Below are 13,587 nucleotides of genomic sequence, written 5' to 3' on the forward strand. Positions count from 1 at the left end.
TTGCTGGAGCTTTGATGGATTGCCAGTCCTTTTATACCTTTGTCAGCTCTTGTTTTCTAGCTTAAACACACACGTAGGTCATAAGAAAAAGTCAGGTATTTTATATTCATATATAGAAATGTGTTTGCACGATGTAATAATGAGAGCCTTATTGGAGGCCAAGGCTGTATATTCAGTGGGACAGAATTTATGCATCAAGGCCAAATGAGTCTTTAGTTCAAATCCAGTATCAAAATCAAGTCTTCATGAATTTGTCTTTTCTATGTCACAACATGGCTGTGCTTTGTACTCTGTATTCTCAGTCTGATCCTGAATATTGCTGAACATCCATATTCTTTTTCAAGTCAACTTCCAAGGCTGGCATATGTTTTTTTTCTTCAAGTACTGTTTCTTGAGAAAAGGCTCTAAGAGCTAAACTCATTTTTCTTTCTCAGATAAGCACTATGTATAACAGAATTTCCATATGGCTCAGGTCACGAACTTGTTAACCTTATGCATTCATAAAAAGAGTATCTTCTGCTCCGCATTTAACATTTCTGTTATCAATTGCCTTTATTACAGGATTTCTGCTAATCAAAACAGAGGCCAAGGCAGAAATAATGTGACTTTCAGTGTAATTGACATTTTACCTGAGGAAGCTGGTTTGGGAAGGTGACTTTGAAAAGGTCGTATACCTTTGGCAGTCATGGCCGGATCAGATGTTGAGTGACTAATTATGTTTTCCACAGCCTCCTGGCTCTTAGCTGTTGAAGGCACTTCTCGCTCAAGAGTTTTGGCTTTTACTGAAGGAGCTGAAAGAAGAACTTGCTCAGATGCTGCAAAGACTCCCATTTCCAAGGCTGATTCTTGCTTAGAAATATGTCGCCTCGTCGATCGGTTCCCCGAGTCAGGGAGGGGGAAGGTTCCAATCCCACTGTCCAGCGTCCTCATCTGGCAGCAAGACTCTATGGCACAGGAAATTAGTGTGATGGGATGGAGCTAAAGGTATTTAAAGTCAGTGAAAGCATCTGGGGGGAAAAAGGGCATCGGTTTCAAGGCCAGGGAAATGTTTTGCACTTTGTGACTGTGCTGTTACCTGTCACTGGAACGCTTTTGACACCTTGTCTAACTGAATACAAGGAAATACCCTGTTGAGGTGCAGTGAAATTAAACAAGTGCCAAAACATTGACACTGGCCTGCTTCAGAGTAACAGTGTGAATGGATAAGTGGGACTGGTCCTGGAAAGCGGTTACAGATGGAATTTTAAAATTGTTTAGTTTGAAGGCCCACAGAATGTCTGAAGAGTACCAGTGTGAGGCGTGGAGTACTGTAATATATTTCTTCCAACATAAACCCACACTCCACAAAGGTTTGGCCTCTCTATATCTCTGTTTTGCTAATTGTTTCTCATACAAGAAGGTGTTAACAAAAACGTATCATGCATTCTTACATAAAACTAAGATCTGCAGAATTTCTTCAAAATACCCATCTCTCAGAGCATCCTGAAAAACTGGGACAGCAACAGCCATGCCTGTGTTTACCTTGTTACGCTCTGGTTTTGCACATCCCAATTTGGGTAAGTGTACACAATGCCAGGGATACCTCTAGTACTTTTATTTTTCAGAAGCAGTATGGTCCCACACAGCCCTCCAGCTTATTCATCTTACTGGAAAGGTGCTGTACTAACCATGAAACAGGGAAAGGTGCAAGTGTAGGTGTGTGCACATGGCTATCTGAGCAAACAGGATGGACCGGCAACCCCCCTGCCCTCTCATTCTCTATCAGTTTCCAGAGACTTCCTTTTTGTTTCTATAAGGGGCAAACAATGTTGAAAAGAGTGTGATGGCAAGGTCCTTCTGAGAGCTATAAACACCAAGGAGGGAACTTCAGCACTAATGGTTGGAAAATGAGCATAATTTAGGTTAAATGTCTGGAAACATCCCTTGACAGCAAGCTCTTAAGTCTGTGGCAGACACTCCCAAAGGAAGCAGAGGAATTTCCTTTGCTTTGAACAATTTAAGGCTACACTAGACTAAAGATATACTGCAGTGAACAATTGTACTCCAGCAGGAGATGCAGAATATGGCCCAGTATATCTTCTCCATCTCTATTTTAGGTGTTTCTGAGTATTGATTCTTTTTTTATGATATGTCCATTTGTTATTTAAGTCTGTTGTAGTTAGCAGTCCTCTGTCAAGTCATTTTCATTATTTTTTCCTCTGCTGAGTTTCTAATACTCTCAGAAATTTGGAAATATTTCTCCCCTACGGGTTTTGCCTATTTGTTTTTGAACAGAGAACATTACCATGGTCATTCTCATTAAATATCTTCATCTCAATGGGCCTTTCTTGATAACAAGTCAGAAACGACTTACAGATAAATTAAATATGTATTTCTATTTCATGGTTCTTGTGAAAGGAGAAGCAGCCTTATATTTATGTGGTCCTCATTACCTTATCACTCAGGGTCGAAGAAGGACTGAAAGTCCTACTGAGCACCTGAACCATACAGGGCCTGGCTGAGCTGCAGCAGCAAAAACTCTATGCATTGTTTTTTAAAAGGGCTACAAGTGACTCTGGTTTCCCTCAGACAATTACTGCATACCAATAATTTCTCTCTGTAGGTAAAAGGAGGTAAGGTGTGGAAGCCATGCCTAGCTAGCACCTACATTTTCTGTCACATTTTTGAGCTAATATGTCATAATGATTTTAGAAGTTGCTGAAGGTTTTCCAGGAAACATGAAGAAAAAAAAGAGAATTATATTTGGTTCTGCAGCGTCAAAAGGAGGTATCCCATCTACTGAACCCTCTTACCTCAGCTATACTTCCTCTGAATTTTTTTTTGTTGTTTTTGAATAGCAAAATACCTAGCTAGAAGTGGGAATGCAGAAAAGCAATTTAAAATGCCAGGCATTGCCCTTGCCATTTTCTGTACATAATCAAGCTGAAACAGCATGTTAGCTCGTGGACAGGCAATTCTTCAACTAAAGGCTGTTGGTGAGAGAGTTAGCAAATAAAGAGAAATATGGAATAAGAAAGGACTTCTGTTATTTGCCTCTTAACCAAAAGACATCTGTGCAACACTGGTTGTGTTGGAGAGGCAGAGCTCTTCAGCAGAGACACTGAGCAAATTGAAAACACCACATAAAAGGACACGGAAGTCTGAGAAGTTTCCCCTCTCCTGTCTCTATGGTCAAAGTGAGACCTGATTTTGTAACCATTTCCACAGGGACTTTGAAGGACCTTGTAGTGTTGTTTCCTTTCTGACCATTCCCTAAGACAATAAAAAGTCATTCCCTCCTAATTATTACAGGGAAATTAAGTAGGATCAAAATGTGCATCAAAAAGCAAAGCTACAGCCTTTGCTAAGGGAGAGCTGGAAGATGGAAGCTTTTATCTTCTGAGGACATGTATCTTAAAATGACATATGGATTGCTCTTGCCCACTGTTACCTTGTGTACATCTACGAATGGACCATGAAAGCAGTGGCATAGAATCAAAAGAAATGAACGCTGAGGGCCAGACTTCCAAGAAAATACAATCTCCTGCTGTTTCTAAAATAATTGGGAGAGGGAGGGAGGAGCACACCAGAAGTATCACATTTAATTAGCAGGAAAAATAGTTTTAAGCGATTCTAGTCTTCCTTCATAGAGATTTTATCCATGATAAAGGAAATACACCAGGTGGAAAACAGATTTTTAAAAGAGGTCTCTAATTTTTAGTTCTGAAAAACCACAAAAGGGTCTGGTTTTCAAAGCGCTCAATGCTTGGCAGCTCCTGTTGTGACTCTTAAAGACAGATTTTTTGAAAATTCTGTTACTCAGCTATGTTGAACAATCCTCAAAAACCTAGTCCTAAATCCAGACTACACCACAAAATTCTTTGTGGATTGTAATTTTTCATTACTGAAAGTAACTAATCCACCCCTACAACTAATACAAATAAAAAAGTATCTTTCAGACCATTTGTATTACTGAAAGAATGAATACACATTATCTTGTGTTGCTTTTAAACATTTATGAAGCAACTGCAAAATAAAAAAATACGTTTTACATCCCAGTGACAGCTTTCAAACAGCTTCATGGCCCATCTGATTTCATCAGCTGCACTGACACTTCAAATTACTGTTATCAGTCAGAGCTGCACAAGACTACATAATGAAAATATGTAAAAGTTAAATCTCTGGTGCTGTGACAGTACCACTCAGTAGATGAAAAATGACTCAGTGAAACATTAAAGTCTGAAAAGAGTAATATATGAGCTTAATTACTTTTGCTTGAGAATTCTTCCTGATATACCAGCCAAATTCCTTGCCTGTTTCTGATTTTTTTTTCCCTCCTCTTTCCTTGCTAGGGAAGAAAGAAGCTCACAGAATGGTATTGGCTTTATAGTGGACACAGATAGACTCACTCACCATCAGCCATTTCTCTGAATAATCAGACTAGAATCAAAAGCCTGAAATACTGAAATAGCTCCTTCCCTCCCTCTCATCATGGGGATTCTAGTCTGGACCAAAAACAAAGTCCCTGGAAGTCCTACTGTAGAGGAACAGTTCCAAACTGAAAATAGAAACAAGAAAGAATTTACAGATATTTCCTGGAGATCAAGAAACTCCTGACTGCATAGGGATCTTTTGATGACAGAGCATTGTAAGAGCTCAGTGGAAAACTTGAGGAAGACCTTTAATTTTGAGAAGCCTCTAAACCACTGGAAAAAGGGAGTTAACACTGCATAAAAAGTTTTCTGAAAGTTTTCCAAACTACTTCTCAATAATTTTCAAATTTAGTATTTTCATGTGCAAGACGATCCTGCAGTTCATGTCCTGCATCAGCTGGACACCACGGTAATTTGTACAGCTGGACAATCCTTTGCAATATTGCACCATCGCTGGTGCTTTACCAACATTTTCTGTATCAGTAAATCACCAAGGTCTCTTCAACATGGAGTCAGCACGCAAATTAGAGATGGAATAAAAAGGATCTGTGAAAACTCTGCACCACTCTGAGGGTCTGGACAAGAGGAGAGTAGGAAAAGGACATACACTCAGGCTGGCAGATATCAGGAATTCTAAAAATCAGATCATCACTGGGGAAAATAACTCTAGCAGCTCCTTCTGTAGTTTTTTTTTTTTTACATTTTCCTCTGAAATGCAAAAATTAAAGAGTTAGAAGTAAACATACCCCACTGATAAGAACTGACAGCTTAGAATTCATTGAAGTATTTTAGGGCATTCTCCTGAGCATAGATAATTTAAAGATGCATCTTAAATACAAGCAACAAATCATTAAACCTAATTATTCTTCAACTTTTTATTTCTTCTGAAAGACTTGAATTAGGCATAATAAGAGGAGACATTCGTGGATGGTGGCACACAGGGAAGGACTTACAGGTCAGAGAGGAAATAATTATAGGTCCCACCATGTTGTAACAGCAGTTTTGCCTCTCTACCCACTTGTGCCACAAGTGACAGAAGGCAGCTGCGTCTTAGTGCTGCTTGAGGGTATTGAGACTTCCAGAAGCAGCTCAATAACCTCAGCCATTCCCCACCATGATGTTACTGAAACACACTGATGGATACCAGATGCAATTACTGCAAACAGACCCTATTTCTACTTCAAATGACATATAAACAGTTTCTGTTTGGGGGTGGCAAAGTTACAGAAGTGTTTGTGTTACTTAACTTTGATGGCCAGTCTATCTTAACATTCTTTAAAAGAGGACAAATTTATGGCCAGTCTATCTTAACATTCTTTAAAAGAGGACAAATTTATTTTATGTCAAAAAGATCACAGGTAGTTCTGCTTACATCAGCCTTTGTAGGTACAATACTAGTAGCACAAGGATATGTTTTCTTTCTAAGAAGCGTCCCACCTCATGAAAAATGTGGAATCCTCCCCTGTGCTCACCACTACAGCTGGTTTGAGATATTCCTCACATAAATTTTCAAGTTTTGGCCTACAAAAATGTACATGATTGACAGAAATTTCAGCTGAAATCTTTAAGTAACCACCAGAATTCTCCACAGAAAGCAGGCATTTTCAGGAAAAAAAACTATCAGTCAAAAATAGCTCTGTATCAAGAACAGTTTCTCTGGGAAATTTCCAGCAAGCTGTTTTCAGAAGTACAGACTCAAGCCTTGACATGTTTTGAGTGGTACATAACACTGAATGGGCCAGCTTCAAGGAGTATCCAGGACATTAAAAATGGAAGGATGTAGTTCCCATCAGTAACAGAATACACAAATTCTAACACATTATTTTTCCTCACATTAGAAAGTTCAAGACTTCCCACTAAGCTGGCACGGGGAACCAGATAACACATACTGGCTTTCTTCTGAAACACAAAGGGAGTATAGTTTTTCCCAGCATTTTGAAACATGCCAAATAAAAATTAACAGATTTTCTTTTTTTCTTTTCAGAAGAATATTTCAAATGTAGATAGGTCCCTACAAAATTCTTTCAAAAGTTAATAAACATCTTTGAGCTACATGTGGCATTGGCACAAAGAACTTAAACTACAGATGGCAAAGCAGATCTCTTTATTTGCACATCCTTCTCTTCATCTGCAATGCTAAAGCAACCACAAAAAAAAAGAAAATGTATTTCTGCCAAATCAATGTCAATTTAAAGTAGATTATTCCTTCTGGATTTACACTATAATTTGATCCAATTGGTCAAATATGAGTGCATTATTGTTTTCTATCTAGATCTGAGGTACAATCAGTGTGCCAAATTAAAGAACCCAAAGGCTCTCCAAGGTAAAACTAGAAAAGACCCGAGTTTCCACAGCCCTACACTCCCATGGGTACTGCACTGGTGGCATGGGATTATTCCCATTACATACTGAGGAGGGATAAATGGGAGGACTATGCTGACTATTTTCAAATGATGGAACTTCATTCACGGCTGCTTGAATCTGGGATTATAATTTATGCCTATTTACAATAACAATAAAGTAAATAAATACAACTTATTTTACCAATTTATTCCGTGCTCTTTCTATTTTCTTCCTAGTCACGCTTTATTTTGCAAAGCCCACAATCTTCAATATGTCATTCATCCATGATTTGTCAGTTGTCTTCACAGTTTTCCATGACCACAATCCCATCTGAAGTGTATTTTCTGAGTTGAAACAGATAATTTCTGCCTCATTTTAATTCCAGTCCCATCTTAAAATACATTTCTACTAGTAAGTCAAAAGATTAGTCTTAATTATTAGAGAATACTAACAATCTTGTACTCCAATTTAGCAGTTATCTATGGACTTTTTTTTTTTCAACAAATGCTTCCTATGCTCCTCCAGGCATTTAGATCTGATTCCTGCATGCTTGTAATGGTGGCAAGCTATGTGGAATAGGGTTTTTACAGAGGACAAAAAGAGCTGGAAAAAGAATTTGGATAATTTTTTGGATTTGTTACTCGACACCTCTCAGTGTCTATTGAATACGAAGGTCTACATGCAGTTTTCCAGTTGGGGAAGTCCCACAACCAATGGCACCTGGAATTATCTCTCTTGTATTACGCTGTTACATTTACTTTCTAAAAATCTACTCACTGTTCTCAGGAGACAGGATATTAGGAATAGATATAATTTTAGTCCTAGAAAAGATATATTGAGATTCATTTGAAGAGCAACTTGAAGCTCTGTGTAAAAGGTAATTAAATGAGGACCAGGTGCAGCCTGGCTGTCAATGAGGCCAGCCTAGAAATTCTTTGGGGAGCTATTCCTCTCTTGTGGCTGTATATCCCTCTTTGGCGTTACATTGCCAATCAGCCTTACAATTTCATAGCTATCTTTGAGAAAGCTATAGATGAGTAACAGCTGAGAAGAAGGAGAAGTCCTCACATCTCAAGCAAGGTGTGAATCCACGGTAAGCAACAGGTCTGTTGCAATACAGGAATGTGGCTTTCCCAGACTTTTTCACCAAGCAAAGCCTTCTGTTTCCCTCAGAGCCCTGAAATGTGAAGGTTGGGAGCCAGCAATCACACAGTCTCAGAAACATTTTCCTGGGGATGGCTCATTCAAGGCATGGATGGATGCTCCCCTTCCTCTAACAGGAAAGACTAACAGCCCTCAGAAATCCTGTCTGTATGTAGCAAAGCCCAACAAAGGATGGTTTGTTATTTACTCAGTTGCTAAGGGCTGCCTCAGCCATGACTTTTCCATGGAACCACAGGCCTTTATCTCTCTCTATGCCCCAGTTCTTCACATTAAAACACAGAGCTAATCCCACTTCTCCAGCACTGGAGTGCTGCCACAAGGATAAAGAACGTAAATGTTCGGCAGCCAGTGCATAACCAACCTGCAATCCCTGCCATGAATAATACTTGTGTAGAGATACCTCCACTCAGCTTTTCTGGAGGTTGTTCAGCAACTAACAGCAAGCTGCAAAATACTTACAAGAAGCATTAAGATTGGTGTTTTGCTGATATTATTAGAGGCAGCTGGTTTATTTTAAGAAAAACTGCATTAAAACACAGTTAGAGAAGTGAAGAGGTCAGACTTAGCATCTCAGAGACATGGGCTCCATGTGGTGCCCAAGGGAGCATTTGGCTGCTCCATGGAGGGTTTCTGTTCACTGATGGCTGTGCTGGAGGCATTTAAGGATAACGGGATGGAAGCACTGATTTACTTACTGTTAAGCAACTCTCTTATAAATTGGAGTTTGGTTTCACTCACATTGAGATACTTTCTTTGATTTTCTATTCCCAACAGATAGGAGTAGGGATAGTGCTTTAAGCATAAATGCTGTCTCTGGTAAACATGGACCAATTTCTAAGTGCATAGGAAGCTCTGGGTTTTGCAAATGCACCAGCGAACTTACTATATTTATTTTGTAACATCTCTGCTTTTTGTTTGTTAGTACAAAAAATACTGAAATTAAAGCCACATGAATATTAAATTAAGCTTTAAATAATTTATTTTTAGTTTTGCCCTGCAGATGGCTTTACTTAAGGGTACTGCTAATGAACACTTAAAAATATAAATGCACACCTGAAACAAACTGATTTTATTTCTTAATTGACGAAAACTTATTAGCAGAGTCAGTGCAGAGAGCTTTAAGTAGCTTTTAGGTGCATTATAGTCCTTCCATTCTGGTACCCAAGTTCAGCTCCTCCAAACCAGTGGAACCAATGTGGAACTAACTGCAGGCAAGCAGGAGCTGGTATGAAACCATCATGATTTGAAGCCAGAAGAATGAACTAAGACTTTTTTTCAGGATATCTATTTTTTGCAAAAAAGGTATGCCATGTTACATGGTGCTACAAAAACACCATTAGAATGACCACTTTGAAACAACATACTGCACCTCTTTGCCTATTAAAGATAGGAAGTAGAGAAATTACTCACTGTAAATATATTGGTTGATTTCCTTTTCCCTTCCTAACAGTGAATTTTCCAAACACTGAGAAATTGAGTTCACCTAGTATTAAAAAAGTATGCACTAATTGCATAGATATTACTTCTCTCTTAGAGTGATTTTTTTTGAAGAGTCTGTTTTTCTATGATCTCCAGTGATGACTAATTACATAATCCTATGTCAACAATTCAGGTGTCAGACTGAAGACATGCATCAAAGCTCAAACTCAATTAAAAACAGCAACAAAATTAGGAACAGGCATCCTATCCTCAGAACGAGAATCTGGAAATGCATATGCCAATACAGCTCAAGCTTAATTTATAATTCAGGTAAAAATGTATTTTTCATAAAGTTCTACTAGATTTCATTGTAGGAAAGGAGCACAAAATCCCTGTGAGCACGGATGAAACACATGTTTAAAATAGCCCAACACATCCTCACTCAAAATGCTTTTCAGTTTGCTCAGTTGCACTTCAGGTATGTGAATTAATGGGAAATGCATGACTGAAGCTTCATACACACATCCACAGATGGCCCTTGCCAGGAGCAAAAAACATGTAAAGTAGAAAAATTTCAAATAGAAGGACTCACACTGCTATAGAGAATACCAGCGTGTACTATCCTGTGAGAGGCAGGATAATCAGACACAGTGCTGATTTGGGGGATAAAAATTAATATAGATTGGGCTAGACTGTAAAGAACTGTAAATCAACACAGCAGCATTAACTTCAAATAACTTGGCCATCCTGTTTAATTGACATTTTAAGCCTGAATGAGACCAGCAGATTCTCAGTATCTTGAATAATAATTAGACTGTGTCCTACATATAATGCATAAAGAGACACACTTCTCCTAGTGATAAAATTTGGTACTTCTGGGTGAATAAATGTAAGGTAAAAGAAGGAACTTAACAGCAAATCACTGTGGCTAATAAGGAAGTGTTGATCAAAAATATTAATTCTCTCCAGAGAGGGAAGACAAGCTAGACAGTAAGACTGCAGCAGAGCTGTAGAAGAATTGGCAATTAGACAAATGCTATGTGTACTATCTTTAAAGTACAAAGAAAGGATTTGTCTTTGCCAGACTGTGAAGAAGGTAAGATGACATAAATTAGAAGACATTAATGGATGTTAGTTTCTTATTATTCACATTGGCAAGGTTCTCCATCATCTTCACAGAATACAGGTATCAACTAGAAAAATGCACAGAAAGTTTCACTCTGTTATCATAGGCTCCAGACCATTATTTTAAAATCAATCCCTGCAGCAATGCCCAAATGCCAAACAAGAACACAGCACAGCTGACACTATTCATCCCATTTCTAGTGGTTCAAACCCACACAATGCCATTCCTCTCTCAGCTCTCTCCATCCTGCAGAGTAGCTTGTTTACCTTCTCACTCATATAAAAACCATGCAAAACCCTCAGTCATTTATTTTAATGAAATTCCACTGAGACTATGCAGAGCAACTCAGTAGAAGGAAAGGACATTTAGTCAGCTTTATGCACCAGTGTATTTCTGATGAGCAAGGCCTAGCATGGTAATTAAGGCTGTTGCACACTGCCCTGCATGGCCACTCAACAGCAGGACCACACCAAATCTTCAGCAAGACAAATATTGCAGCATAACAACAGAGGACTGCTAAACGTTGTGTAAAGTCTCCCATAGAAATGGCCAGAGACAGATGTAGAACAATATCCTTGAAGATTTAAAAAACTTGACTGATGAGGTCCCTGAGCAGGACTTCCAACCTTGGGGGATGTTTCTACATGCAGGACAGTCAGTTCTTGCAATGCCCACTAGTTATTAACCCAGACTTCCCACAAGTGATGACTCATTTTAGCTGCTCTGGTTCAGAAAACTAAGCAAACAACAGCCACAGGTCATTTCAATGGTGTTGAAAGATCAGAAAATAAAGATGTTGGAATACAAAAGGGGAAGAATAGTGCTTGATAATTGCATGGAAATGTAAATGCTTTGGGGAAATTACAAGGAGGCAGTAAATGGCATAAATTTAGAGGGACTGACTGAGATATTTTGGTAAGTAAAAGTACAAATGAAACTGCTTTTTACCCAATTGAGCTCAGTTCACTCAGCTGTACACTTTCACATATGCCTCCTGTCTGTATAGTAAGACCATGGTAGGTAAGATTGTGATGGTCTCTCACATCTTCCAGGACACTTTTGGCTCTAGATTTTGAGGCTTTTTTGGTTTGTTTCAATTTTTTTTTTAATGAAAAGGTTTGGATCCCAGCATTGCTCAGGGCAAGCAGTTTATTTTACTATTTATTAATTCATCATTGTTCTAGCAGTTGGGAACTCAGCCCTTTGGATTAACTGCCAAGCTGGAAGCTGGTTAGATACGGCAAGTGAGCAGGTTTTTAAGATGCCTGGTATACAACTCCCCTTTCAAGGCTCTAGCACACTTGTTAAGCAATACAGCCAGGACCTACAGATCTAACACCTACCTTTCAGCTTCCACGTGCACACAGGGCTTGGGAAAACAGCTTTGTTACGATGTGCAAATAAATCCATGCATACTTGTACCATTGCTCATATAGGGGGTTCATGAAAAATCTAATACCCTATCACAACTTGTATCAAATGGAACATTTTGTAGATGTGTAATAGGAACAGACCCAGGCTGGAAATGGATTCAGTGATAACTGGTTTTGCTTGATGACTTTTATAGACAGCAACCTCACGTATAGAGACTTCTAGGCATTCCACAGCTTTGCTGTAGTGTTGTGATGGGGAAGATAAAGCAAACAATTTTCCTTTATCTGAAAATGTGTAAATGAATGATTCAACTGCCATATCAGTGATAAGATGATTGCTAAATGGTTCTTCTCAACTTCTATCAATGGCCTGATGAAAGGAATTAATGCTGACAGTGATAAATTGTTTTTTCAGGCAAGACAATAACAAGAGAGGACTTCTTCCGAGGTCAGAAGACTCTATCAGTTGAATATTGTTCTTCATTACATGCACTGGAGGCACACAATGATTTGCTGGGCATCTAAGCAACTTGTGGCTTATCCCTTTGCCTCTCCACAGGGATGTGAATTGCCTCTCCTTACTGAATGCACAGGCTATAATACAGATCAGTTTGCTCACCATCTTTCCTCTCTCATTTATCCAGTTACATTTATCTCAGTAATCCACCACAGACCTCACATAATCTGTCTCCAGGTTTGGAGGGTTCCTTAATGTAAATGTGTTTGCTCAAATATATCAGACTTAATGGACATGCTTTAGGATGATGCATGTCAAATTTAATGTATTTACCATATTAATCAGGCTTATTTCCTTCACATCTATTTCAATTCCCCAAAAATGAGAAAATATGAATTTAAGAGCTGTTTACTTAGTACCCCAGTAAACACACCCAAAGCTTCAGTAGTTTGCATAATGGTGGACAAAACCGGGTGTTTGGTTTGGCAGAGGAGGTGTCCAGTACTTTTTTCCTCTCATTGGAAACTTGGTACAAGCTTACTAAATAAGCAGAGGGACTGCTATTGTTTTCATAAAGCTTTGGAATAAGACATTGGATAATTTATATAAGTAAGCACTATGAGTATGTACATTAAATGGCACATTCAGAAATGAAATTTGAAATATACTTTCTCAGTTCCAGTGTTCATCAGATCTAGATTTCAGGAAGAAACCAAGAGAAACAAAAAAGGCAGATTGCACTGAAGCAAGGATCTGTTGGTTAGAAATGGTTATTGGTATGGATACAGAAAGGCAGGCTCTGAATGGTAGTCTGGATTTGTGGGGAGTCAGACAATGAGCAATACTGGGGTACCACACAGGCAGTAGAGTGACCACCAGTTTCAAATGATGGAGGTGAACAAACAGGATGAGAAAGCTGAGACAAGAAAATGGATGTATTTGTGGGAAAAACATACATTAGAACCAGGAAGAAAAGAGGAGCCAGAAACAAGTTTATCTGGAACACTAGAAAGAATGCAGGTCCTTCTCATAGAAAAGTCTGCTCATTAAATGTGTTTTCTTATTATCATATATATAATTTCATAGTATGGCATAGTATGGCTGCTGAATAAAACAAAATCAGAATACAACAGCCAAGGTTATCCTCTTTAGTATTTGATATGTCAATACAAACAATTGTAATGCTGTAATGTAATTCATTTTAAGTCAAACCCACTTCTATCTGCAATGTTACATGTTCTACCTTTGCTATCAGTAGATCTGTAAAATTGCTATCAAGGAGCTAGCAACTTA

The 13,587-nt window shown here is 38.6% G+C and overlaps 1 protein-coding gene across 1 annotated transcript in view; it reads right to left on the minus strand.

The window, feature by feature from the left end:
- NCKAP5 (NCK associated protein 5) overlaps positions 1–13,587 on the minus strand; it is a gene marked incomplete at both ends in the record, with an annotated part of 331,674 nt that overhangs the window by 30,214 nt on the left and 287,873 nt on the right. The window contains one exon of the mRNA XM_082284641.1: positions 630–944. Coding sequence (XP_082140767.1) covers positions 630–944 — 315 coding nt within the window. The remainder of the gene's footprint in view (positions 1–629; positions 945–13,587) is intronic.

The sequence above is a fragment of the Coloeus monedula genome (assembly GCF_965178545.1).
Source record: "Coloeus monedula genome assembly, chromosome: 7".
NCBI lineage: Eukaryota > Metazoa > Chordata > Aves > Passeriformes > Corvidae > Coloeus > Coloeus monedula.